The 24343-nt window shown below is 40.9% G+C and overlaps 1 protein-coding gene across 1 annotated transcript in view; it reads left to right on the top strand.

Moving 5' to 3' along the window:
* Positions 1–23819, top strand: part of clybl (citrate lyase beta like) — a 67392-nt gene extending 43573 nt beyond the window's left edge. Inside the window, exons 3-8 of the mRNA XM_085374570.1 lie at positions 10846–11034; positions 15553–15654; positions 17021–17114; positions 17765–17932; positions 21764–21888; positions 23068–23819. Coding sequence (XP_085230696.1) covers positions 10846–11034; positions 15553–15654; positions 17021–17114; positions 17765–17932; positions 21764–21888; positions 23068–23163 — 774 coding nt within the window. The 3' untranslated portion in view covers positions 23164–23819. The remainder of the gene's footprint in view (positions 1–10845; positions 11035–15552; positions 15655–17020; positions 17115–17764; positions 17933–21763; positions 21889–23067) is intronic.
* Positions 23820–24343: the final 524 nt, after the last annotated feature.

Here is a 24343-nt window from a genome sequence, read left to right as displayed (position 1 = left end):
GGCCGGCACAACGGGGAGCACCTCTCACACACCCGCACGCGCCTGTAAATGCACACAAGACCAGCAGAATACAAACATGCACACATGCATGAGTGTGTACGTGTAGTCACATACGGACATTCGCACACAAGTACACACAGATAAACACATACACAGATTGTTACAGTTGGTATCCCACTGTACATCAGTGTCCTGCATTCATTTCAGTATGTTACTGAACTAGGAACAGTTGTTAGGGCTTGAAAGGAGGTAATTCACTTTAAAGTGTAGGTAGTATATACAACTAAATAGAAAGTCGGTGAATAAATGGAGTAATCAGAGCCCAAAGTAGTGTTTAAAGTGCTAATATGAACAGAAATCGGTCAGTAGTAGACTGTAAGATTAAATAAACAGAAGGTTGTGATTACAGCCATACACTGTACCTTTGGTTTTGCATTATTAAATCTCATTTATATATAATACTCTTACATTGGATGCACAAAGTCTTCAGGCCTCCATAGAATAAAATGCAAGGCAAACTAAAGCATTAACACATGAACAGAATATTGAATGTGACACTTTTACGACAAAAATAAACAAATAAACAAAAGTCTTGTTTGTTAGAGGGCAGTTGTCTATAGGTGGATAATAATGTCATGCGCCCCCTGTAGTCTAAGAAAATATGATTTTTTTTTACCAAATTGACCATATTTCACATTTTCAAAATGAGTAATCAAATTATATTTACAGCACTTTACATTGACTTTACTTTGTGCTCTACTTAGTGACTTAGGAAGTGATGGTTAAGTGTACATGACAGCATCTAATTCGTAATGCATAGTGTTAAGCCAGACATTTCTCTCTCTTTGTCTTTTCTCTGTAATTCTGTTTTTACAGTAACACTAATATCCACTGGTCTTGGTACTTTCAGTTGAATGACACATTGTGGAGTGGATGTCATCATTATAGTTGTATATTAACTTTATCTCATTGTCAGTCAATGCATGAGCTATGGTCTATGCATGAACTGTGTCTGACACCAGAGAATTGCAACTTAACATAAATTATGCAGCCAACTGTCAACTGATACGTGACCTCAGTTCACTGCTCATTGTGTTGTTTCAGAGGACACTCAAAGGCCCGCTCCCTGTTTAAGTGGATTCAAATGAATAAACTCTTGACAGAAAGTGCTCCTGGGGAATAATGGTAACCGGTAGAATTATGAATGCTAAACATTTCTATTTATTGTGTATTATACAGGATGGGACTGCACACGTATTTACATCCTTGTACGTGTGCTTGTGCATGTGCTCTACACCTCAGAAGACCCCAGAGACTCCAGAGAAACTCCCAGTCTGTCTGCCAAAACTCACAACTGAGATGTAATGCACTCCGCCAGAAAGTAGACCCTGTCCTGGCCATACGAGAAATACCATCCAGTCCAAACCTTACTGTTTAGAGTGCGTGCGTGTTTTAAGTGTCATTTGTCAGGAATCAATTGGTCTGTTTGTTGAGAGTACCATGGGTAGAGTAACCAAGTGGTCAGGGTGTACAAGGGAGGGATAACAGTCCTGTGATTAGCATCCTTTGTGATGAAATGTTGATGTATTTGTTGATTTTTTTTTTTAATTTATAAATTTTTTAGCAGCAGTACTTTTGTGTGTCTGTTTTTTTTCAGTTTCAGAAGTTGTACACTTGCTATTAACAGCTTTTTTTCGGCCCCTCTGGTTGCGTTTTGAAACTCATTTGTGCTACAGCTTCAGTGGACTGAGTGCGAGGAATGAACCTGAGCAAGGCAGTGGAAAATGCCGAGATGGAGAACAGAGAGGTCCTCTCTGCCTCTCATTATCCTGTTACACTCTTGTGTTTTCACTGGCCAGCACCACTCTGTGCTACGTGGCTTGCGCAACCCACCCAGTGCTTAGAAAGTAACCCAGTATGAGTAGTGTTGATGGAGAGGAGTACAAGGCGATGAAAACATTAAAGAATGGGAGGAAGAGAGGGGATGGAGCAGATGGGAGGATGAGATGGGAATATACTTTAGCTCTTATTTCACAAGAGATTTAAATATAAAATTTAATATTGTGTTTAAGTATTGGTGGGCATTAAGGGAACAAGAACTTGAATTACTAGTTAGCGCTATAAATAACATACACTAAAACCTATGAAAAAGTTTCTTGCTCTAAATCATAATCACTTGAAAATAACATTTGTATATATAACAGTGAAAAATGGCAATATAAGTTGAATATGTCTGTTTTTTGCACATCTTAAATGTATGTCTTATTTTTTTTAAATATATCGTTCACCAGTTCTTGTTTTCTTTTATTTTCTTTTTGCTTATTTGTCCTTTAATTGTTTCATCTATTTTGGGGCAGATACTAAATTGTAGTAGAGGTAAATGAAAATCCACTAGAAAAAGAGAGCATATTTCTCCTTTACTGGCTTCTCTTCATTGGCTCCCTGTTAAATCCAGAAATGAATTTAAAATCTTTGTCATCATATACGAGGTCTTGAATATTTAGGCCCAATCTTTTTCTAAAGACCTTATAGTACCATATCAACACAATAGAGCACTTCGCTCTCAGACTGCAGGCTTACTCGTGGTTCCTAGGATATTTAAAAGTAGAATGGGAAGCAGAGCCTTCAGCTTTCAGGCCCCTCGTATGTGGAAGCAGCTCCCAGTTTGGATTTGGGAGACAGACACTATCTCTACTTTTAGGATTAGGCTTAAAACTTTGCTTTTTGACAAAGCATATAGCTAAAGCTTGATCAGGTGACCCTGAATTCTCCCTTAAGTTAAGCTGCAATAGGTTGTTGGGAGCTTCCCACGATGTGCTTCTTCTTCATTCACCTTTTTCACTCAATGTCTTTATACAACACTCTGCATTTAATTCCACAGCATGTCTTTGTCCTGTCTTCCTCCCCTCACTCCCAATCAGTCATGGCAGAAGGCCATCCCTCCCTATCCAGTTTCTGCCGGAGGTTTCTTCCTGTTAAAAGGGAGTTTTTCCTTTCCACTGCCTCCAAATCACTTTCTCATAGATTGTTGGGTTTTTCTCTGTTTTATTGAACTGAGCTGTAGTTAAACTGCAAATGAGCTTTAGTGAACCTGTATATCAATAGCATGAAGGTAAATTAACATGTTTTAATTGGGATTGTGCTCATTTGGTCAGTAACTATATAGTGCAGCCTTCAAGAGTGCCTACTTTAAAACAGAACCCTAAAATGATTGTGTTTAAGTCTGATTCATGGTTGAATCTCAGCAGGAAATTAATTATAGTTCTGTGGTAATGTTCAGAGAATCTGTACAGCACACAAATTTCACCTTCATGCATTTAATATACCTTCCACATTTTCTTACCTTGTTTTTTCCTGATATCTCTAATTTTAACTGTGTATGCGTCCATTCCATTTTTTTAAACTGCTTAGTCAATTCAGAGTTGCGAGAGGGAGAAATGTGGGACGAAATACAGTCATTCACGTTCGCATTCTCATCTATGGTCAATTTAGACCAAGGGAGACACTAATGAACCTAACCTGCATGTCGTTGGACTGTGGGAGGAAACCAGAGTAGCTGGAAAGAAAGAAGCCACACAAGCACTGGGAGAACATGCAAACTGCACATAGAAAGGCCCTACTGGCAAGGGGATTCAAACCCGAAAGCTTCTTGCTTTGCTTTTAAATGCACTTTGGGAGAGAGCTTTAGCAAGTGAGGGCACACTTGGAGAAATCCCAGGTATATTGCTTGGTTCTGTATAAGTGGGTGGTTTTAAGGGGTGCAGTCTGTAGTAAAGGGTGTGGCTGTGAAGACTGGTGAGGTACGAGGTGCTTTAGGGTGGAGTTTGAGTGATTATAATAAATTTGAATCAAATGCATTGTGACAGGGACTCATTAAAGGTTCGGGAAGACTGGGGCTTACTGAGGATTTTGGATGATACACAATGAATATGATAATGTCAAAATTGAGTCTAGATGTAATGAATGCATGGATGAGAGGTTTAAGTCTTTAAATCAGCTGAGAAGCAGTAAAATGGTCAGACTTCATTGGTGGGCAGATGGTGAGAAGACAAAAAGCATCACTCAAAAAGGTTGTAAATGCAGCAAATGTTATATAAATATATGTATGGTGAATAGGGATGGATACCGGTACCCATCTGACAAAAACGGTAGCAACCAGACTGAAAAGCAGCGCACATTTCGGTGCTTTATTTCGGTGCTTTTTTTTCTCCCTGAGATGCCCTACACTTTGGATTCTAGCCAATCATTTTACCTTTCTATCTAAACAACATTGACTGGAGGTTAGTCCTGTGCAGAGTGTGAACCAAAGAATCATCTGCGGTACAGGAACAGAAATCTCATAGGTGACTGGGGATGGGTACCGGTATCCGGTGCCATTATTGCACAGGTCCTGACATAAACGGTAGTAACCAGACCAAAAAGCAACGCACATTTCGGTGCCTTTTTTAATTTGAGATGTCATACACTTTGGATTCTAGCCAATCATTTTACCTTTCCAAGGATAGTAGGTGGGCCCGGGTACGTACGTTCTTTTAGAGCAGAGCTACGGGTTAAAAATGCCCAAGGCGATGCGGTCAAAAGTCTGGCTGTACTTCACAGCAAAAGATGCAAACTCAGCAGCCTGCAACAAGTGCTTTAAGGTGATACTGTGCAAAGGAGGTAACACCTCGAATCTGATGAAGCACCTGGCGACACATAGCGTTTTTTTTTTAAAGCCGAGAAATGCACCGTATTTGATAGCTTGTTGCAAGACCTCACACCGACCACATCTACTGTGGGTGTGTAACTATGACGGTGTTTGCTAGTTCACCTTACGTGCATTAAGGTGAACGTGGTTAGCCTACTTAACATAAATTACACACAAAAAACATTAAGCTACTCACCCAGAGAAGAACGGCTGCTGTTGCCATCATCATTCGTCATCATTTCTGCTACACTGGCAGGGCTAGGGGCCAGGACTCTCCTCTTCGGATTCTTGGGGGATGTTGCTAACTCTGGGTCCGATAACAGGCACCACACCTGCAGTAGATGTGGTCGGTGTGAGGTCTTGCAGCAAGCTATCAAATACGGTGCATTTCTCAGCTTTTAAAAAAATCGCTATGCGTCGCCAGGTGCTTCATCAGATTCGAGGTGTTTACCTCCTTTGCACAGTATCACCTTAAAGCACTTGTTGCAGGCTGCTGAGTTTGCATCTTTTGCTGTGAAGTACAGCAAGACTTTTGACCGCATCGCCTTGGGCATTTTTAACCTGTAGCTCTGCTCTAAAAGAACGTACGTACCCGGGCCCACCTACTATCCTTGGAAAGGTAAAATGATTGGCTAGAATCCAAAGTGTATGACATCTCAAATTAAAATTCGGTCTGGTTACTACCGTTTGTCAGGACCTGTGCAATAATGGCACCGGATACCGGTACCCATCCTCAGTCACCTATGAGATTTCTGTTCCTGTACCGCAGATGATTCTTTGGTCCACACTCTGCACAGGACTAACCTCCAGTCAATGTTGTTTAGATAGAAAGGACACATACCAATAGAACTAAACACACACATACACACAATTCTGATATTATAGAGCAGTAATCAAACTATAGTGGGTTTGTTTTGGTTTTATTTGTTTATACATGTTGTTATTTGGTTATTCGTCAAATGGCACTGTTTGATGTTCTTAGTATCTGCCAACATAGTGGAGTTACTTTTTATAATCAACAGACATTGATCCAAAGCTCACAAAGAACTGCCAGCATTGCTGAGAGTTTTTGTCAGAAAAAGATGCTGGTTTAGGAGGAAGGTCTTTGAATGAGCTGGGTTCTTCTGTAGTTGCAACAAGCACTGAAGTTGTTGTGATCACCATGAATTTGGCAGTCTCCCAACTCAACATGACAGCATTCCAGGAAATACAGACGAAATGCGTCTGGGATGTATGAAATGGAACTACATTTGTGACTTATTGAGGAGCTGCCCACGCTTTTCAGAAGTCTCTGTCCTACTGCTTGTCTTGTGTAAACTTACTAAACTCATTGGCTTGGCCTATGGTATTGATCAGAGAATAGTCACAATGTTGCATCAATCCAAGACAAAAGTAAATATATTGTATAGCCACCCTCAACCCCCAAAACAACTCCCTGTTACAGAGTCATGTAATAGGGGCCCTAATACAACCCTAATACGGAGTCATATATATATATATATATATATTGTATTGGCCATAAACTCAGAAAAATGTGTTTTGAGGTATCAAATCAAATTGTAAACAATTAGACCAGAGAACTCTGCTTTGGTTTTAGAGGCCCAAAAGCTATCCTGGAATAAATAAAGATTTTTAAAACTACAAATATGAAATGATAAAAAACCTGCAGTATCCAAAAGATCAATAGTTTGGCACTAGTTTGGAGAAGACTGGTGGAATCTGAATTTTTCTTATTTTACAGAATGTAAAATAAAAATGTAAACTGTATTTTTTTTTCATGGATTGATATGGTATCATGGATTTCAGCTTGTAATGAACTGTAACCAAAGATTTTTAATGAGCTCCTTTCATGGCTAATTAAAGTGTGTAATAACTAGCTGTTTTTTGCCTCATGCTGTCAGCTTTGACCATCAATGACAGGCAGGTTTCATGATTTACAAATTTCTCCTCCTCTTTCCTGCTAGTTATGTCTTGTTGTCTGCACTGACAGTGTAACAGATAACACAGAGTGCCTCCGACTGACAGAGTGAAGGCCTGAATCTCCTCCTGCTACGTCTCAGTTATCTGCGTAGCCTGAATTAGTCAGTCATCTCACTCCCACTTTATAGAGTGCAGCATGTCACTTGTCAAAACGCATCCACGATAACTTGAAGCCTACAAAAACACACACACACGCACACAATCTGGCACACACTAACAAAGACAGATGAACAAGTGCGGACAGTTACACTTGAGGCTGGCAGCCTTCACCTGCGAGAGTCTACAGCTCATTGTAAATGGCATCACGAGTTACACAGCAGGGTGCAAAACACCCGATCTTAAAAGGTATTAAAAAAAGGAAAAACAACTACACGCATTGTGACTCATGATCTTGCACTCCTTAGACATGAAACCCTATATCCACTTTCAGGCTAAAGATACAGCACTCTACTGTTTGAAGGCACAATGGAAATGATAAAAGTGGGATGAACATATAAGCTGTTCTTGTGAATGCAGGTGCACAGATGTGAGTAATTTTTTTTTAGAATGACATTGACTTTTTAATGTTGTAAATAATGCTAATTTATGACATCTTAATGTTTTTGCTATTTACTATAACTATAACAATATTATAACAATATTGTATGAGAAAAAAATAAGTCTAGCCCAAATTATGCCCTTTAAAAAAAAGTCACATATCCTCTGTATATCCACCATAATCATGCCTCTACTGAAAAAACAATTCAAGCTGAATGAAGGGACAGACTGTGTGTACACGTATACATGTATAGACTATCCAGAGGGGGTGTTTGACGTTCCCTGTTTCAAGCAACATGGCAGAAGGGCTGGAAGTCCATGATCTGATGCTAAAGAGGAATTTGGTCCTGCTGTGGACTGCACATATACCAGTTTGGATGCTGTAGTCTGATTTGGTGTCTACAAGGCGGTAGCCATGCTGTGTCACATATATACAGCACTCTGTAGGATTCTGAGTGTCAGAGCTCAGGCTGTGTGTTAAGAAGCTGCCCTCGCTCTCCTGGAAGGTCAGCCTCTCTGCACTTGAAAAGCTTCTCATGTGCATCTATGCGTTCGACGGCCCTGCCTGCCTGGGTGACTGCTTGCAAGCTTGCCTGCCTGTGTGTCAGCCTCTAATGATGAGGATGATGGAGGGAATCAAAGAGGGGATGGCACTGACGTTGGGGCGAGCTCTCCATAGGACACCAGGTGATTGGGGAGGGAGCTTTGAAGCAACTTGTTGGATGGCTGTCCATTAATGTAAAATATCTTCTTTTCAAAGAGCTTTATTCAAGCTCAGAGTAGCGGAGCCCATAGGGGTCAAGGTGTCTGGCAGAATAATCTCTCTCTCACTTTAGGCGGAAAAGAAGATAAAAGTAAGGATAGTGAATAGTGACCTGGGGCCTCATTTATAAAAATGTTCTATGTTTGAACTTAGTCTTAAGATCGTGTGTTCAGATGTCTAGATCGCGTGCTTACAATCGATTCATGAAAGATGCTGAGGACTAAATAAAGGTGCTTAGACAGGCTCTGAGAATGTCATTTTCTGTTTCAGATCACAAAACAACTTAAACTGACCGCACCTGCCTTGTAGCTTCCCATTTTATAATGTTTAGTGGATAACAAAAACAGAGAGATGCTATTTTGGAAGGCAAGGCAATTATGTGCAAATAAAGTCTGTCAAATCTGCAAACTAACTTTTCACTGTCCTTCCATAACTCAAGGACAAGAAAGCCTTCGGTGTGACAAACAATTCCTGTCACCTTTCACTAACATATCTTATTGTTATGTTCATAAAAGGCAGCACAGTGGCCTTCAGTGTGGAGTTCGCATGTTCTCCCAGTGTTCGAGTGGTTCTCTCCTTCCGTGTACTCTGGCTTCCTTCCACGGTCCAAAGAAATGCACTTAGTGGGTAAATTGGCCATAGTTGTGAATGTCAGTGCAAGTGGTTGTCTATTTCTTTGTGCTAGCCTGCATCAGGCTGGCCACCTCCAGCCCTCCCACGACTCTGACAATGACTTGCCGAAGAACCACAGGCCTGAGTGTCTCTACGTAAACAGCAGAATAATCACTTTTTCAAAATTAACATTTTCTTGGTGCAAAATAACTCACTGTTATAGTGTTCTATGTTTTCCATCTTTAAGGATTCTTAAAGGATTCTTAAGATGAAAATTAATTGTAAGAGTTTTTTATATGAGACCCCAGCCCGTCTCCTTGACCACTTCTGCTGCCGTGGCCTTGGAAAAGAGAAGAAAAGACATCTGTCCTTTTCATGAGTGATTTCTGCTTACATAAGAAGAATTTTATACACGCGGGTCACCAGTATATCAGGTTGAGCCTTGAGAAAGATATTGGGAGCGTTCCCGTCTCTGATCTGAGGACGTTATAAGCACGCTTTTTGATCGTTTCTGGGTATCTATTTATTTAATTTGGTCAGGGATCAATGTGACTCCTGGCACATAAAACAGCCAGCAGTTCTCACAGATCAATTTTCTCTAGTCACCATGAACTACGCAGGGACAGACAGAATTTTATCCACCAAGTAGCAGGTTTATGAATAGTGAGTTATGGTTGCGTAAATCGTCTCCGTCCGTTTCAAGTTACTGCAATCGAGTTGCGGGTCTGTGTTGGCTTATGGGAGCGGCATTGAGAAAGGAGGAGAGAGCAAAATTTGAGTAAGAGTCAAAGATCACAGTGCCCTCATCATATGGTGTGACAATCCCTCTTGTCTCTTTCAGTGAGGCAAAAAGGAGACAAAGATGACACACAGCAGCTCAGCCTGTTCATGAACCCTATTAAATCCAAGGAAATCTTTGATATGTACTCTGATACCGCATTTTATTGATGCTGGGAGGGTGTTTACAATATCACATACAGTTCTGCATTCCAGGAGATCAGAGCTAGGACTGGTTTAGTCCTTGTGACCCTTGAGAGTACCCCCTAAACTCATACAACTGAACCAAGGTTGACTCTTGTCCGCTTGAGTTTTTACAAGCGTTTGTGATATATGGGCTCAATATGTTATGTCTGTCTATATGTTCTCTTTTATGCACACACTTATTTTAGTTGTCAGTCTGCTGATTATCACCCTGTTTAGATGCACTACTATATGCTCTGCGTGATCCAGGGAGTTACATCACATGGCATCGTGCCACATTTGCCAGCATTTTTCGGTGCAATATTTGAATTACTTGAAATTTATTTCACGAGTTATCGGAACATTTTTGTGGTTCACCCAGCAATTGGCATCAGGTTGAGTGTACATTTCTTAACATTTTGTTAGTGGTAGTCTTTGAATCAGGAGAAAAATCCCAGTATGAGAATTCCCAAACACACACACATTTATACACAAGCACTCAAAGGCTCCAGCTTCTGATCTGAGCTGACAACTCCTAAGCCACCGTTTCCTCATGCTGCTTAACTCAGACCACATTTCTCCCACTGAGCCTCTCTGCTCTCCCTAGTCTGGCTTCTCTCCCCATTCCATCCATCTTTCTCTCCGTTCCTGTAGCCAGCATCTGGTTTGAATATTGCAGTGCGTGCTACTGTGTTACCGATAGAAGTAGGGAGTGTAGGCTTCTCTTTGATTTTTTCATCATCTCTCTTCCTGCTCAGATCCTACAATGCCTACGTTGAGAGAACAAAGCTGAGTGTGCAGCTTCTGTTCTGACAAACTGGATATAGATGCACTACAGAGGAAAAAAGAGTGCAGATCTATGTTATGTTATTTTGGTTTTGTATTTTCATGCACGTTTAATGTTTCATTTTGAGGTCATTCATTTCGTATTTGTGTGCTTTGTCGGCCGCTCATTTTGATCACACAGTTTGTGTTCATAATGCGAGGTTTATTTTCATGCTCATCTCAGTGTCCAAATTCACTTTTGTAGTTTCCTTGATGAAAACTGAACTTTTCCAATGATTTTGCAAATTTTAAGAACTTGCATTTTGTATATGTTGAATCAAAGTAGGTAGTTTTCAGCACCAGAGAGATTTTTGTCCTTTTTAAGCATTTTGTTTTAGTAGATAACTACTATAGCAATGATGAAATCTAACTGTACGTGCTTTCACCATGCAGAGTTTTTAATCTAACAATGTCACACACTTTCATTTTTTATTTTAAAACAACTATATGCTGCATATTCAAATCATGGTTTCTTTCACAGACAGAAGCCAGAGAAACTATTCCGAGGATGCTAGCGGAATTGGACCTGGGCCGTACAGAAAAGTGTGTGAGAGTGAACTCGGTGTCTAGTGGCTTGGCTGAGGCGGACCTGGAGGTAATTTTGAAGGCCAAGGTTCTCCCTCGTGCCATCATGTTGCCCAAAGTGGAGGACACACAGGAAGTGCAATGGGTGAGTGAAAAATCATCATCGTCATGTATAAATAACTGTTGTTTTTCAAAATCAAAATAGGCTCAAAGTCACAAGTTGAGTTTTTTTCTGAGCCTATAAAAAATGTATGAAAAAGTAAATAAATAAAAAAACAACAGCAAAAAAACAGCTGCACTTAAAGTTCCCATTGCATTTCTTTCTTTGAACTCTGACAGTCTTTTAAAAAGCACTGGTGATCTTGCACAAACTCATGAAGTAAGAAGAAACCTCGAGAATCTTCAAAGCAGTCATAACAAGCTTTCCCGTTTCCAAGTAAAAGAGGGAATCGATCCCTGTCAGGGACAGACAGAGTGTTTTTCTTGGCTGCTGCTCAAGAAACAGATGACATTTCTGTAAGAGCGCAATGGTGCCTTCTGCCTCTGGTGAACTCACGGAGGACTGCTGTGAACAGTGTCCTGTTGTGTCTAAGAACTGATTTAATCAAATGTAATACCCGATAGCCAAACCAGAATGCTTCAGATTCATTACTTTCTCTTATTCTTATACACCTTTAAATATAGCATGTTGCAAATGTTTACGCATGTGCAAACTTGCAAAAAAAGCCTAACCACGACTGCACTGCCTATCAAAAACTGAAGCCAGATATTAAAAAGGTTGATTCTCTGAAAAAGGTCGCTAAACTGAATTGATAAATCTAATATGAAGCAATAGTGTTAGATGTTTTCCTGGTATTGGCCCTACCTCTGCTTTCTATAGATTAAAGGTAGGGCCAATACCAGGAAAACAAACCAAGATGGCCAAGACCAGGAAAACAGATGTAGAGAAGTCAAGCCCAAAAAGTCAGCAGACATTGACATCATTAATGCAGACCTGTATGATCAGCTCCAGTCACATGCCAGGGTAAGCAAGATTTATTCCCAGTCTACTTACTGTTTGCATCAACATCATTTGCTGGCCTTCATTTTCATAAAAAAGGCACGGTGCTCGAACTACGTCTAAATGATTTTCTTGCTGTCACTTTGCATTGAGTACCCCAAGCAAGCAATGCAAAGTGGGGGATATAGCTTTTAAAGTAACATTTTTTTGGTCTCTACTATATCAAGCTGCATGTATTCAGAACAGTTACAGTTGATTAAACAACTGCGACACGTTGTGAAGGTGTATGTCTAGTCTGCTTCTTTTTTTTTTTCTTTTTGCCTCTGTGTTATTACATACATGCACACACGCACACATTTATGCTCATACTTGGTCTGAGGGAAGGAGCAGGAAGTTTTTAACTAGTGGCTTTAATTATAACATGTCTATTTCCTGCTGCCCTTTCTTTCTTGCAAGTATAATTGCTGACAGGTGTTCACTAATTCTCTCCCCTAGCTCCTTTCTCCCTTGGCTGCTTTTATTCACTTAAGAAAGTCTTTTTTTTTTTTACTTTAAAAAAAATCCACTTGTGTTGTTATGCTGTGACTCAGCCAACTTAGAAAGCTTTAAGTTGTGGATAACTGTCTGTTTATGTTATGTGGTGGGTTTTTTTTAATATTAATGCAAAAACTTAAGTTAGCCCTTTATATTGTTACTGTACCCCTTAAGAGAAAAAGCCTGTAGGTAGCTTGCTTGTTTTAAGCATTTGATTTATTTGCCAGTATGATTTTTGCATCAGTTGGTGCATATGTACCCTTAGACAAAGTGAACTTGGTGGCACTCGATGAGGACCCTGAGTCTTATCTTTATCCCATCCCTCCCAACTTTTTCAGTCTCTAGCGCTTTGTACTTTTTTTGTGCGTCTGTGTGCGCATTCATGTTCCTTGTGTTGTAAACAAGTGTCTGATTTTCTCCACTCTTGTAAGGCAGTGCAGTAAATCCCCTCACTTGTTTATTTTCCTCCCTTTTTATTGATATTAGCTCAGGAACCTCCAGACTGATTTGTCGCTAAAAGATGGACTTGCTTGTTTCTCTTTGTGTGGAAATCTTTTCCTCTGTCTTTCTCCTCTCCTCCGGCCCTTGTGTGACTGACAGGCCTTATTGGGCTGTAACAGGCGTAACTCCCTCCTTTGTTTGAATACAATTCTCACAAAGATTTCGGAGCCGTGTGCATTCTTTGCCCACCACACTATTTGGTGTGCACTGGGACCAAAAGAATCGCACCCTGTCCCGCTCCTCCTCCTCTGCTCCTCCTCCTGTCCCCTCCCCTCATCCCTTTCTCCGCTTCCCCTCTGTGAAATGAACACTTCAGCTGGCCGGAAACATTTAATCTGGCCCCCTTTTGAAGAAAATTAATTGAAACTTGTCCCACTATAGCCTCCTTTCTCTAGCTCTATCTCCCCCTCCTTCTCTTTTCATGATTGGGTGGCGAAATTATCAGAGGCCTTGTTTGCAGCGTGGCTTTGAATGAAGAGAAGAGGTGTTATTTCTTCTTTTAACGTTACTTCTTTTTTCCCTTTTTGGGCGGAATAACATTTTAAACAGGACCTAGTTTTAAGAGCCATTGATAGCTAATGGTTGCTGCACCCATCTGAGTACCAGTGAACAAGGACTGTAGTACCTCTTGTATGCAGTGTAAATCAGACCCTTAAAGTATATAATAGCTGAGGAGGAGAATACAGCAGAAGGACATAAACATGTAATCAGAAAGCCTCGGAGGCTTTTCAGCCGGCGGTACTGCGTGGAGCTGTCATTTGTTTCCCTTTGGTGGAAACCAAACAGTCCACTCAGCCTTGTTAGGGTTTGCATGGCGCAGCGTTTTGGTGGTAATCTCCGTGTGTAATATCAGATAGGTTTCCCCACAACAGGCCATATCTATCTAGTTTCCTCTGTCACAGAAATAGGTTTATCTACACCCTCTTTTCACACTCCCTCTCGGACCCCCGCACCCCTTCCTGTGTTTGTGAAGGAGGGGGGGGGGGATATTATGCTAAGCCCCCAGCGTTAGTTTTTATGTTGCCATAGCAACCTTGCTCCCACAGGGTTGTGACCTCAGATGATTACAGTACAAAGCCTATTGGGTCTTGAAAACCTCTTTGAAGATGAAAAGACTTTGATGGTTTGTATTTATGCAAATCTCTCAGATATGATTTATCCAACTGAGATTGAATGGAGAGATGATTAAAATTGCCCCTATTTTTTTGAAATCCTTCAATGGAGGCCCACTCTTTCAGTTTTGAGAACAAGAGTGGTGAGTGTGAGCGTGGGGGTTATTTTGCTCTTCGTTTAGAAAAATAGTAGCACCGTACCTGAGGTTATTTATAACCGTCCTTTCTTTTTTTTCCCCCCAGTGTGTCAAAGAGGAAGAAAACGGCATGGGGGGAGGGTGGGGGGGACATGGAGGTAGACATTTCTACTCTGAGCTTTTGCACTCTCTTCTTTTTTGTCTTTTTTTTTTGTCTGGCTTTGAAAGGAAATATCTGACGGAGGGGGCTTTTGTGTGTTTCCAGATGATAGATTTAGGAATTTGGGCTACCCCACTGGCAGTCCAGGGCTAGCTGTGAACTGGTCTGTTGGAAAAAATTGGAATGCTTTGGTCTTCAAAGAATTAAACTTGGTTTTAAAGGCCTACTTAGGTGAGCTTGCATATTAGCAGGAGTCGTGCAGGATAAAGGCCTCACCAAAATGTCACATCACACTCTGATTGTTGCTCCAGTCTCCCTGTTCCCTGCCACGGAGGAGGGACGCAAAACAGAATAATGTCACAGTAAAACACACTCAAAGACATCCTAAATCTTGTTTCTTCTCCCCTTTTCCGTGTTTTGTTTCTTCTTTGGTTTTGCTGTGTGTGAGTGTGTGTGCATGTGCTGGGGCGTGCGTGTGCACATTTACATGTGTGCACACAGTCTCGGGGGAGCACATTCTGCAGTTGTGCAGAGCCTCTGAAAGAAGGTAGAGCAGAAGACTTCAGACGAAGGGGGGAACCCTGGTGATAATGTAAAATATTTCATTTCACTTGCTTTTGTTGCCGCTCTCCTGTGCTTGCTCTCTGCGCTATTTGAACCCTCATAGATGTGCCTCTGAATAAGGACCGAAATGGGAACAGTGCAAGTAATAAAGGTGTCAAGATTTGTATCAAAAGTGAGTTTTTGCACATTAAGATTTTTTTTTCTCTCCACCTTCTCTGTCTTATCCCACAGTGACTTTTGAAAGATGTGTCAAATCATTTACAATTGTTACTGCTGAATATTTTTTTTCCTTCCAGTTTTTAAAATCACACACACAACCACACAATCGCTCTGTGCCTCAGATTTCTCTTTCTGTTGCGTTTTCTCATTCGCTTAACTAATAGTGCGCTGATAAGTCCACTGAGGGTTGCAGCAGAGTAGATGCACAAATTATCCAAGAAATTGTAACTGGGTTTAAGATGATTATACATATGGAAATTCAATATTCCTATGGTAAGTGTTAAGACATGTATCGAATGCTCCAAATAAGCACAAATATCCTGTGTATTATCTTGTACAGGGTAGCGAGAGCAAATGAGTTTATTGCATTCGCTTCACAGAAACAGTGGGTTTTGTTAATGAGTGCACGAGCATGAAATGGTCCCCGTGTGCTTAGTTTGTTGACAGGTTTCAGCACCACTTGAAAGGATGGGCACTGACAGAACCCATTCGCCTCATCACCTTTGTGGAAACCGCTGTGGGCCTGCTCAATTTTAAGGTAAATTACAAACAACATCTCCCCCCTCCACACACAAAAAAAAAAAAAGGAAAAAAAAACTGCATGCGTAAGACATTTTTCTGTTTGTCCATTGTTCACTTTAGATTAAAGACTGCATCAGTGAGCAGAGAACTCCACATGTCTAAAATAAAAGGGATTCAAAGCTTTCAGATTGTCCCCCTCAAAACGAGCCTTTTGAGGCTTTTTTTTTCTACCTCTCCGTCGCGTGTCCCTCTCTCTGACTGTCCTCTTCAGACATGCTGACATTTTTTAATTAGAACCATTTTAATATCGTCACAGTGCAAAAGTTCTTAATGATATTTCAGATAGCATCAAAGTGATTTTTTTTTTTTTTTGGTAATAGTACATCACGACCTTCAGCTACACGAGAAAAGAGGGCACGGTTTGGGGCATTTGGGGAGAAACCAGCTGTCATTGCTTCTTCTGATTTGTCTTTTAGTTCTTCAGCCTAATTCTGGGGCTGTGGTTGGAAGTATATGTGTTTTGGTGGCAGGGGGTGGCTCTGTGTGCTGTCTTGAGAACACCCTGTAATTTTTTTTTTTTTTTTTTTTGCCCAGACTGAACCCAGGGTTACAAGCATGAAAAAAAGACTCGCTGTGGCACAGCTAGTGGTGAAATTAATTTGGAGGCCAACAAAAGCAGGAAACATGTTCATATTGTTTCACAGCCTTCGCCACAGACAATCGCATTCAAAAGGGTTTCTTTCTTTTTTAAAGTTTTACTTTCCCCCGTAATAATTGGAGCCATTAGTCTTTGCTTTTGTTGTTGTTGTTTGATTTTTTTTTTTCAAATCTTTTTTGAAGAGCAATGAAATATAATTTGAAAAACTTTTTGTTTTCCTTTAGTAAAATAAAGCAGCTCCACGATGTGTTAGTGATTCGTGTTTTCTTAACACAAACTACTGTTCTGTTATATGCAAAAATGTAAACATTTAATCATTTAAATAAAAAAAAACAGGAAACATTTAAGATTACCTTACAGGTTTTAAAAACTTTACTGCTTCAGTCTTAACAAATTAAACCTTGTGTAAAATAGCAGGGAGGCTTGATATGCAACTTTTCCTTAAGAGCCGCGAGCCAGGTGTCTGTTTACATACCTGCAGGTGGCACCTTTAGTGGGCTGGTATAATAATATGAGTCATTGAGGAAAGAAAGCTTGGAGTGTAATTGGGAGAGATAAATGATGTGTGTTATTATATTACCTTTATGTTAAAGATTTCAGAAAGAGTAATTAGGATAGTTTTGTGGTGACGAGTGTAAAATTAGGAGCATTTGTTACAGTTTAGCCTGTTTTCGTCTGTTTTACTTTAACCCATCTCAATCGGGCTGGTGTTTGTTCTTTCCAGGCGGTGTGTGAGGAAATTCGCTCGCTTGGTCCTAAGGTTGGTCTGCACCATGATGGCGTGGTGTTTGGCTCTGATGACTTCTGTGCAAGCATAGGTAGCTATTTCACATTCTGACACTGCTGACCCCAAATTCTCTTATTCTCCTCCTGGATTCATGGCAGAGAAGATCAATTTGTGTAAAATGCACAAGCTTAGTTGCTAGTCTTTAAATATAATGCATGTCACATGTTCTCAATTTTGAACACACAATTGTAGAACTGCAGGAAAAGGGAAGACATTTTTTTCCAGTCGAAATAAGGGATGATTTACAGACGTGGGATACCTAAGTGATAAATGTATAAATGTAAATGTGCTGGAACTCAAAGATCTAATTCACTGAATCAGGTCACATGAGTAAAAAAGGACATTGTGTCTAGATGATTATTCTTTGGTTTTTGTTTCTTATCATTAAACCCAATGAGTAGGTTTGTTTTAAAGGACAGAGTTAATGGGTAATGAAGCACAGAGACCAGTGGTTAATAATCCCAATCGACTGTTTGGCAGCAAGAATCGGAAATGACAGAATAAACCTTGATTTATTTATTTTTTATTACATAAAAGGATGTGTCAGTGTACTTTATGTAATACCTGCTGCTCATCGCCCATCACAGTTTCATCTAACCTACACCTACTTACAGATCAACAGCGTCTCTTTGAGATCTTGTCTGGCAAACTGTGCATGTGTCCTTGGACTTTTTTCATAAGGTGCCACACGGACCAAGGATGCCAGAGAGCTCCTTTATGCAAGGCAGAGGGTGGTTGTGACTGCCAAAGCCTTTGGGCTACAGGCTATTGACCTGGTCTACATCGACTACAAAGATGTGGAGGGGCTGAGGCAGCAGGCCAGAGAAGGCGCTCTCATGGGCTTCACAGGTAAAGTTTCTTGTTTCTTTATCTGAAATCTGCCCTTGTTCCTTCAAGTCATGACTTGAGACATCATGTCTGTCACTGTGATTTACCTCTGATTTCTGCATTTGCTTCACATTGTTCTCATCTGTTGCTCTTAATTTATCTTCCTGAATATAGCATGCCAACGGGCATCCCTAACTTCCTGTTGCAAGCGGCATACAGGCAGTTCAGCTTTCACTCCCTCTGCCCTCTGTTACATGTGGGATTTTTTTTGTTTTGTTTTTTTCTCCAAATGAGAATGGGGAATGAACCAGCTGATAAATGCTTTAAAATGTTACATGAAACACTCTGGGAGGTGACAGAGCATCCTTTGGCTTTTCATTTGTTATTTATATACTTGTATTGCACACTGCAATGAAGATCTCACATTTCTTTTGTGCCTGTATGAATGGGTGTGTGTGCACTTGAGTATGTATAATTAAAAGGAGTTATTAGTGTGTGATAGTGTGTCTATAGCCAGGTCATGCTTTTTGTGTGTGCGTGTGTCTGTGTGTGTATGTGTGTGTAGCCCTGCAGACTGCCTGCAACAGACCACAGAAGGCAGGACAACCTGTTCCCACAGTGTGTTTTTGCAGGCACTGTTCTTGCAATCCTGCAAATAATTCTTTGATATTTTTGTACCATTTTTTAGATTTTAAAATCCAAAATATATGTAGCTTTTCCCCCCGTGTGGTGTAGATCCACATAAACTAAGGCAACACATGACTGAATTTCATGGATTTGTAATGGCTAGGATTTTTTATTTTTTGCCCCAGTTTCAGATCATTTTAGCAGAACAGCATCGGACATTAGTCGCCAATCACACTGGGAAAAGATGGAGAAAAAATAAGCACTGGCACAAAAAGCGTAAATCCCTTTGTACACTCTTCTGAACATCTACTCGACACACACGTTACCTTGCACTTAAAATCAACAAATCAGTCTGGAGTTGAGCTTCTTTTGTTGCTTTTGATTTTTTGGTTTTGGTTGTCTCATACAGAAACCCTTCCAGGTGACCTCATTTGCCACCTCTATTCTCCGGTGCAGCATGTTTGTGTGCATTCTTTTGATTGTGTTTATCTCAGAATTACTCTATATTGCACTATAGCCAAGTGTCTTTTATTTTTATTTTTATTTTACATTTTTCTTGTTTGTTTGTTTTAATTATGCTGCTATTTTACTCAGAATGTATATTATGTTTAGTACAGGGGTTCCTCACATTAATGCCATTATTAGACGTGTAATATACTGTTTTTGTTTAGTTGTTGGACTCGGCGTGATTCCAAGCAAAAAGAGAATCAAAAGAAATCTGAAGTGTGGTTTACATGAAGCAAACGTTTTAAAAACGAATTAACAGAAACGGTCATTTGAAGAAATAAATGCTTTTGATTTGATATGGAGCAGAACTGTTTAAAGCAGTGGATTAGTGGCTTTCAAGCCATGGGCACTCTGTATAATCTTAGTTAGTAGCTATTACTGGCCCGAGTGTGCTTAAGCAATAATGCGGTGCAGCCAAAAGCTTCTACCTGTGCAGTAATTGACCTTGGCACTAACTAAGCCGCATACAGCACCCATTAGTGCTGAGCACGGAACACACTGTTCAAACCTAAACACTCGCTGCTGTTTACTGGTTAGCAGAAATTAAGCCAAACTCCTATGCAAATATATGTTGGGGAGGAATATCATCCGTTGAGTTCTTTATCAGTTCACTCTTTACTTTGTTAGCACTTTTTTTTAATGCGCTATAAATCAGGTTCCTGTTAAGGCTCAGTGATCCCTGTGAAAATGTTTGCTGCTCAGAAACAGCACTGTTCCACAAATTCTCTGCTCTTAGGGACCACATTTCACTTCCATCCCTGGGACCCTGCCCATCATTCGCTTGAGAGCACTTTGCTAAATAGCAATCCTCCAATGAGATGCCAGCACCACATGGCAGGCCGGGATTGGCTGGAGGGCATGATTGATGTATTTTAGGAGAACCAATGGGTTGTAACTGAGGGCACCTGAGTCACCCTTGTCTGCTTCTTCGCTCTGTCATTCTCCCCTTGTCCTAAACAACCACACACACCCTCACACAGACGCAAATAGACACCCTCTTTCCATATTATAAACCTGGTGGTTTTCTGTGTGGAAACATGCCCCCGTCTTCTGCCCAGAAGTAAAACAGGTGGCAGAGAAGGGTACACACACACACACACACACACACACACACACACTCGTCCTCTCTCACTTCTGATTAAACATACAGGCACAATGTTCCACTGAAAAATTATCACATAATATTTGCTTTCTACCTTTTTTTTTTATGTTGAAATGAATCAGACTAACTGTTGCAGTGGCATATGCGCAAACACATGCACACATGCACAAGCCTGCAGACATACAAGTACACATTCATACACAACTCCAGAGTGGCCTGGGGAGTCCTCGGGCTGTTTGTTCAACAGAAAATGTGCTGTCACAATCTCTGCTTCACACACTGAACCCCCATCAGCAGTCACTGGCAGTTCGCAAATACACACACACACAAACACACAGAATGGGTTTTTGAACATATTTTGTCATATGCACACTTTCCTAAAAGGTGTCTATTTATTACAAATGGCGGTTTATGAATTATGTGGGCTCATAAGTAATTGTTCGAGCCTTTAACGATGGCGTGTTGATTGTGCGAGCGCTGCGGGTTTGTCTAGGGTTAACCAGGGTGAGTGGAGCAGGATGAAGAGAGGGTTTCTCTCTCTCGCCTCGTCTCCCCTCCTTGCCTTTCCTCCTCTCTCCTGGGCCGAATTCCCCCCCCCCCCCCTTTTTTTTTTCTTCTTTTTTTTTTAGCCCGTGCAGCACGCCCGCCCGCTCAGCCACCTTGAAGGATTTGTTGTTGGCGACAGTGCTAAGCCCTAAAGTGTCGAGTTCCTGCTGGCTGCCTCAGAGCCGCCGTTCTCACCCAGACGTTTCATAACCTTAACTTATCACTACAAGTTTGATCTGCAAATGTACATGGGATTATGTCTGTGCCGTTCATCCACATTTAAGTGAGAGGAAGTGGGAGCGGGAAGGTGGGGGGATTGTGGCAGATGGAGCCGGAAAATCCATGTTGGGATTCTGTTTAAGATCAGTGTCATTGTGAAGGCAGGGTTGCTGATCATATGGCATCCTAAAATTAAATATAGAAAAATGATACGTGTCAATTCAGACATTGGATTATTAACTGTTTCACTGTGGTTATAAAATTAACACTTCATATACATTGCACTGTCTTATTTAGCCTTGTTTTTCCTTGTCAATTTCCAGTGATTTACTTACCTGTGTATGCCCACAAACTGTTCTTTCACAAACTGTTCCTTCATCAGTAAGTGTGTTTTTTTTAGATGACTTCTGTCACATAATGAAGTCTTACTAAGCATTTAGTGACATTTCTGCTTAACAGCAGGGCTGCAAGCAGAGCGGAGACACGTTTTATCTGTCATAATGCATAGCATCGTCTGGCCCCGTTCAGCTTCCTGACTATCGTCATTCTGAAACTTATACAATCCTCTCTTGCTTCTCCTCTCTCATTGCCTCTCGGCCTCAGTCCTTCCTAATTCTCAGCCTGCTTTTCTTTTTCTATCATCTTTGTGCAGCAGTTCACATGAAAATAAGCAGTTTATCTGGTTTTAGTCGTGCACGAATTGTATTACTTCTATATCAACAAGTAAAAGCATTGTTTTTAGAACACATTCTTCTTCTTCTTCTTTTTTTTGGTTTCGTTTGAAGGCACTGAAACCCCGCTGTTATAATTAGCACAGTTAATTTTCTTTTTGTGTGTGTGTTTCTCCGTAGGTAAGCAGGTTATCCACCCAGGGCAGGTCCAAGCTGTGCAAGAAGAGTTCTCCCCCAGCAAGGAGAGGGTCCAGTGGGCCAAAGAGCTCATTGCTGCTTTTGACCAACATCAGAAGGAGGGAAAGGTAATGTTAACATCCTTTGAGAAAAGTAAAACTGCATTTTTTTTCAGACTTTGAAAAGTCAGTGGAGTTTCTCTGTGATGGCAGTGTTTTGGTCTAAAATGTCTTAACATTTTTTCTCGTAGCTGATAAAATGTAAGTGTGAAGGTGATCTTATTAATTTGTTATAATTCATCAGCTCCATAGATGGGTGTGTCATTTGCCTTAAATGTCAATTTTTTTTTAACCCAAAATGTGACTCTGTATATTCTTTTTGGTTATCAGTTTGTTAGTATTGGCTCTTAATCGATTTTTTTAGCAATTGTATTCAAGCTGCAGCGACAATTGAATTCCATTTTTATTCTTTTATACAGTAATATTTTTTTGTGAATCATTCAGAAGATGCACTGACTGAAAACCTTTTTTATAAATGATGTAAGAGTATTTCAAGTGATCCCTCCCCCTTAAATGGTCGTGTCCAGGACAGTAAAATATCTGTGTCGACTGTCTGTTGACAGGTCCGAGGTCTTTCTCTGCTCTATCACTCAGACCGATCTTTTGTGATACACAATTTTTGTGATACACACCTCTGTAGTTCCAGAGAATACGTACTGTACACCCCTGGGTGACTCTCAGAGACAACATAGGAGGGTGGAGGGGTGGGGGGAGCTGGGCCAATTAAGTGTACAATATTATTGTTCCTAATTTAGTGCATGGTTGGATCCTGTGTGCTGAGCTCTGTGGTCTATCTGCTGAGGTAATACACAATCTGCCTACACCTCTCTCACTGCCAGGGCTGCTCCTACTAAGCATCGCCCGAGGGATTCATATCTTACCCATCCCTCTGCTGTGTATGCATGTGTACGTGTCTTTCTGTGTGTGAGAGGGGAGTGCGTACGTAATGGTTTGAATGGTGAGCAGGATTTGTCCCTTTGTCTTACAATGTGACAGGTGCTTGCCTTTCATAATCTTTACCTCCAGCCACTGACAACAATTTTGACTAAAGGGTTTTTTTTCTGCAGATTTTTTGTTTTGACTAATATGTCTGCTGCTAACTGTCAGTTTAAATAACACTTGAGGGTTATATTGTACGGCAGACATTCCGAGCATTCGTCATGCAAATCAGGATCAAATGCGTTTTATTGGGCACGTCTGATCTTATGTTTCTCTCTGTGTTCTCCCTTGTGTTGCAAACCTGTTCAGGGTGCGTTCACCTTCCTCGGCAGCATGATAGACATGCCCTCGCTGAAGCAGGCTCAGAACATAATAACACTCTCTGCCGCGGTGCCAAGGAAATAACACAACTGGTGAGAAGAAATGGCAGGAACCACACGACTAATCTGGGACGTGGAGGTCAAAGGAAACTGGAAAGGCTGCTGATCTCGTGGCTAAAGTGACATTTCAAAAACTTTTCAGCCATCGTCTCATTGCTTCACAAAAATGCAGTGTGGAAACTGTGGATTTCATTTGTGATTTTTGGTTTTATTAAGGTTGATTTATGTAGCTTTTTTCCCTTTTAAAAAACAAAACAAAACTGTTGTTAATTTTGCTGCTGAGGTCCAATTCACATTGTTTTCAGCAATACCAACTCTGCAACTATCATGTGTCGACAGTATTTGCCTCTTAAAACTCACTTACAAGGACTATTGCCCTTGCAGCTTTCTTGGCATGCTCTGCAGTGTGTGTGTGTGTGTCTGTGTGTGTGTGTCTGTGTGTGTGACCATGCCTCCTCTTTCTCCTAGGTCATGATAAATGCTCTCCCATCTCCACGGTCCAGGCAGCTGGGCAAAAGGGTAAACAAACACAACAAGCCACTGTTGTGGATCTATTCATTGGGCCCCAGACTTCAAGTCAGGCCTCAGCCCCCTGCGCAGGGTCTGACTCACAAACATCAAAGTCCTGCTTGCTTTTTAAAAAAAAGAAAAGAAAAGAAAAACCCAGATGGAAGCAAATAAACTCACAATTTAGCTTTTTTTTTGGTATCATTCTCCTTAGTAATGGCATGCAGCTCTCTCTGTGACAGCTGTGAGCCTGTGGTTGATTGTGTGTTGATGGAGAAGGCGTGTGGCGTCAGGCTCACCATTAACTTCGACGAAAAAAGTACACAAGCTGGTAGCAGTAGTCTTTATATGAATCATTTATCTTGAGATTAAGGTGATCCGATATTAAATTGGCATCTAAGGAACTTTAATCTTATAAACAGCGAAACATAAAGATGAACTCGTTAGCGAGCGAGGCAGAGAAGTTTGTCTCATCACAAACAGAAGCATAAAGGGGCTTTGTGAAGTGCTTGTCCGTGTCTGACTTGCACAGACAGTGAAGTGGGTGTGATGTTAGAATGAGACAGATTAGTGGCCATGTTGCTCCAGCAGACCAGGACTGGGGCTTTGTCTCTCTCTGACTGTGGATAGGAGGATAATTGGGGGGGTGTTGAATGGTTAATAGTGCCATTGGTGACCATGGTAATGAAAGGCGCCAT

Source organism: Diplotaxodon limnothrissa, linkage group LG16 (genome assembly GCF_057381915.1).
Source record: "Diplotaxodon limnothrissa isolate DT_005_m linkage group LG16, D_limnothrissa_male_GT1.1, whole genome shotgun sequence".
Classification (NCBI taxonomy): Eukaryota; Metazoa; Chordata; class Actinopteri; order Cichliformes; family Cichlidae; genus Diplotaxodon; species Diplotaxodon limnothrissa.
The sequence above is the reverse complement of the archived record's forward strand: the minus strand, read 5'-3'. Positions and strand labels throughout refer to the sequence as shown.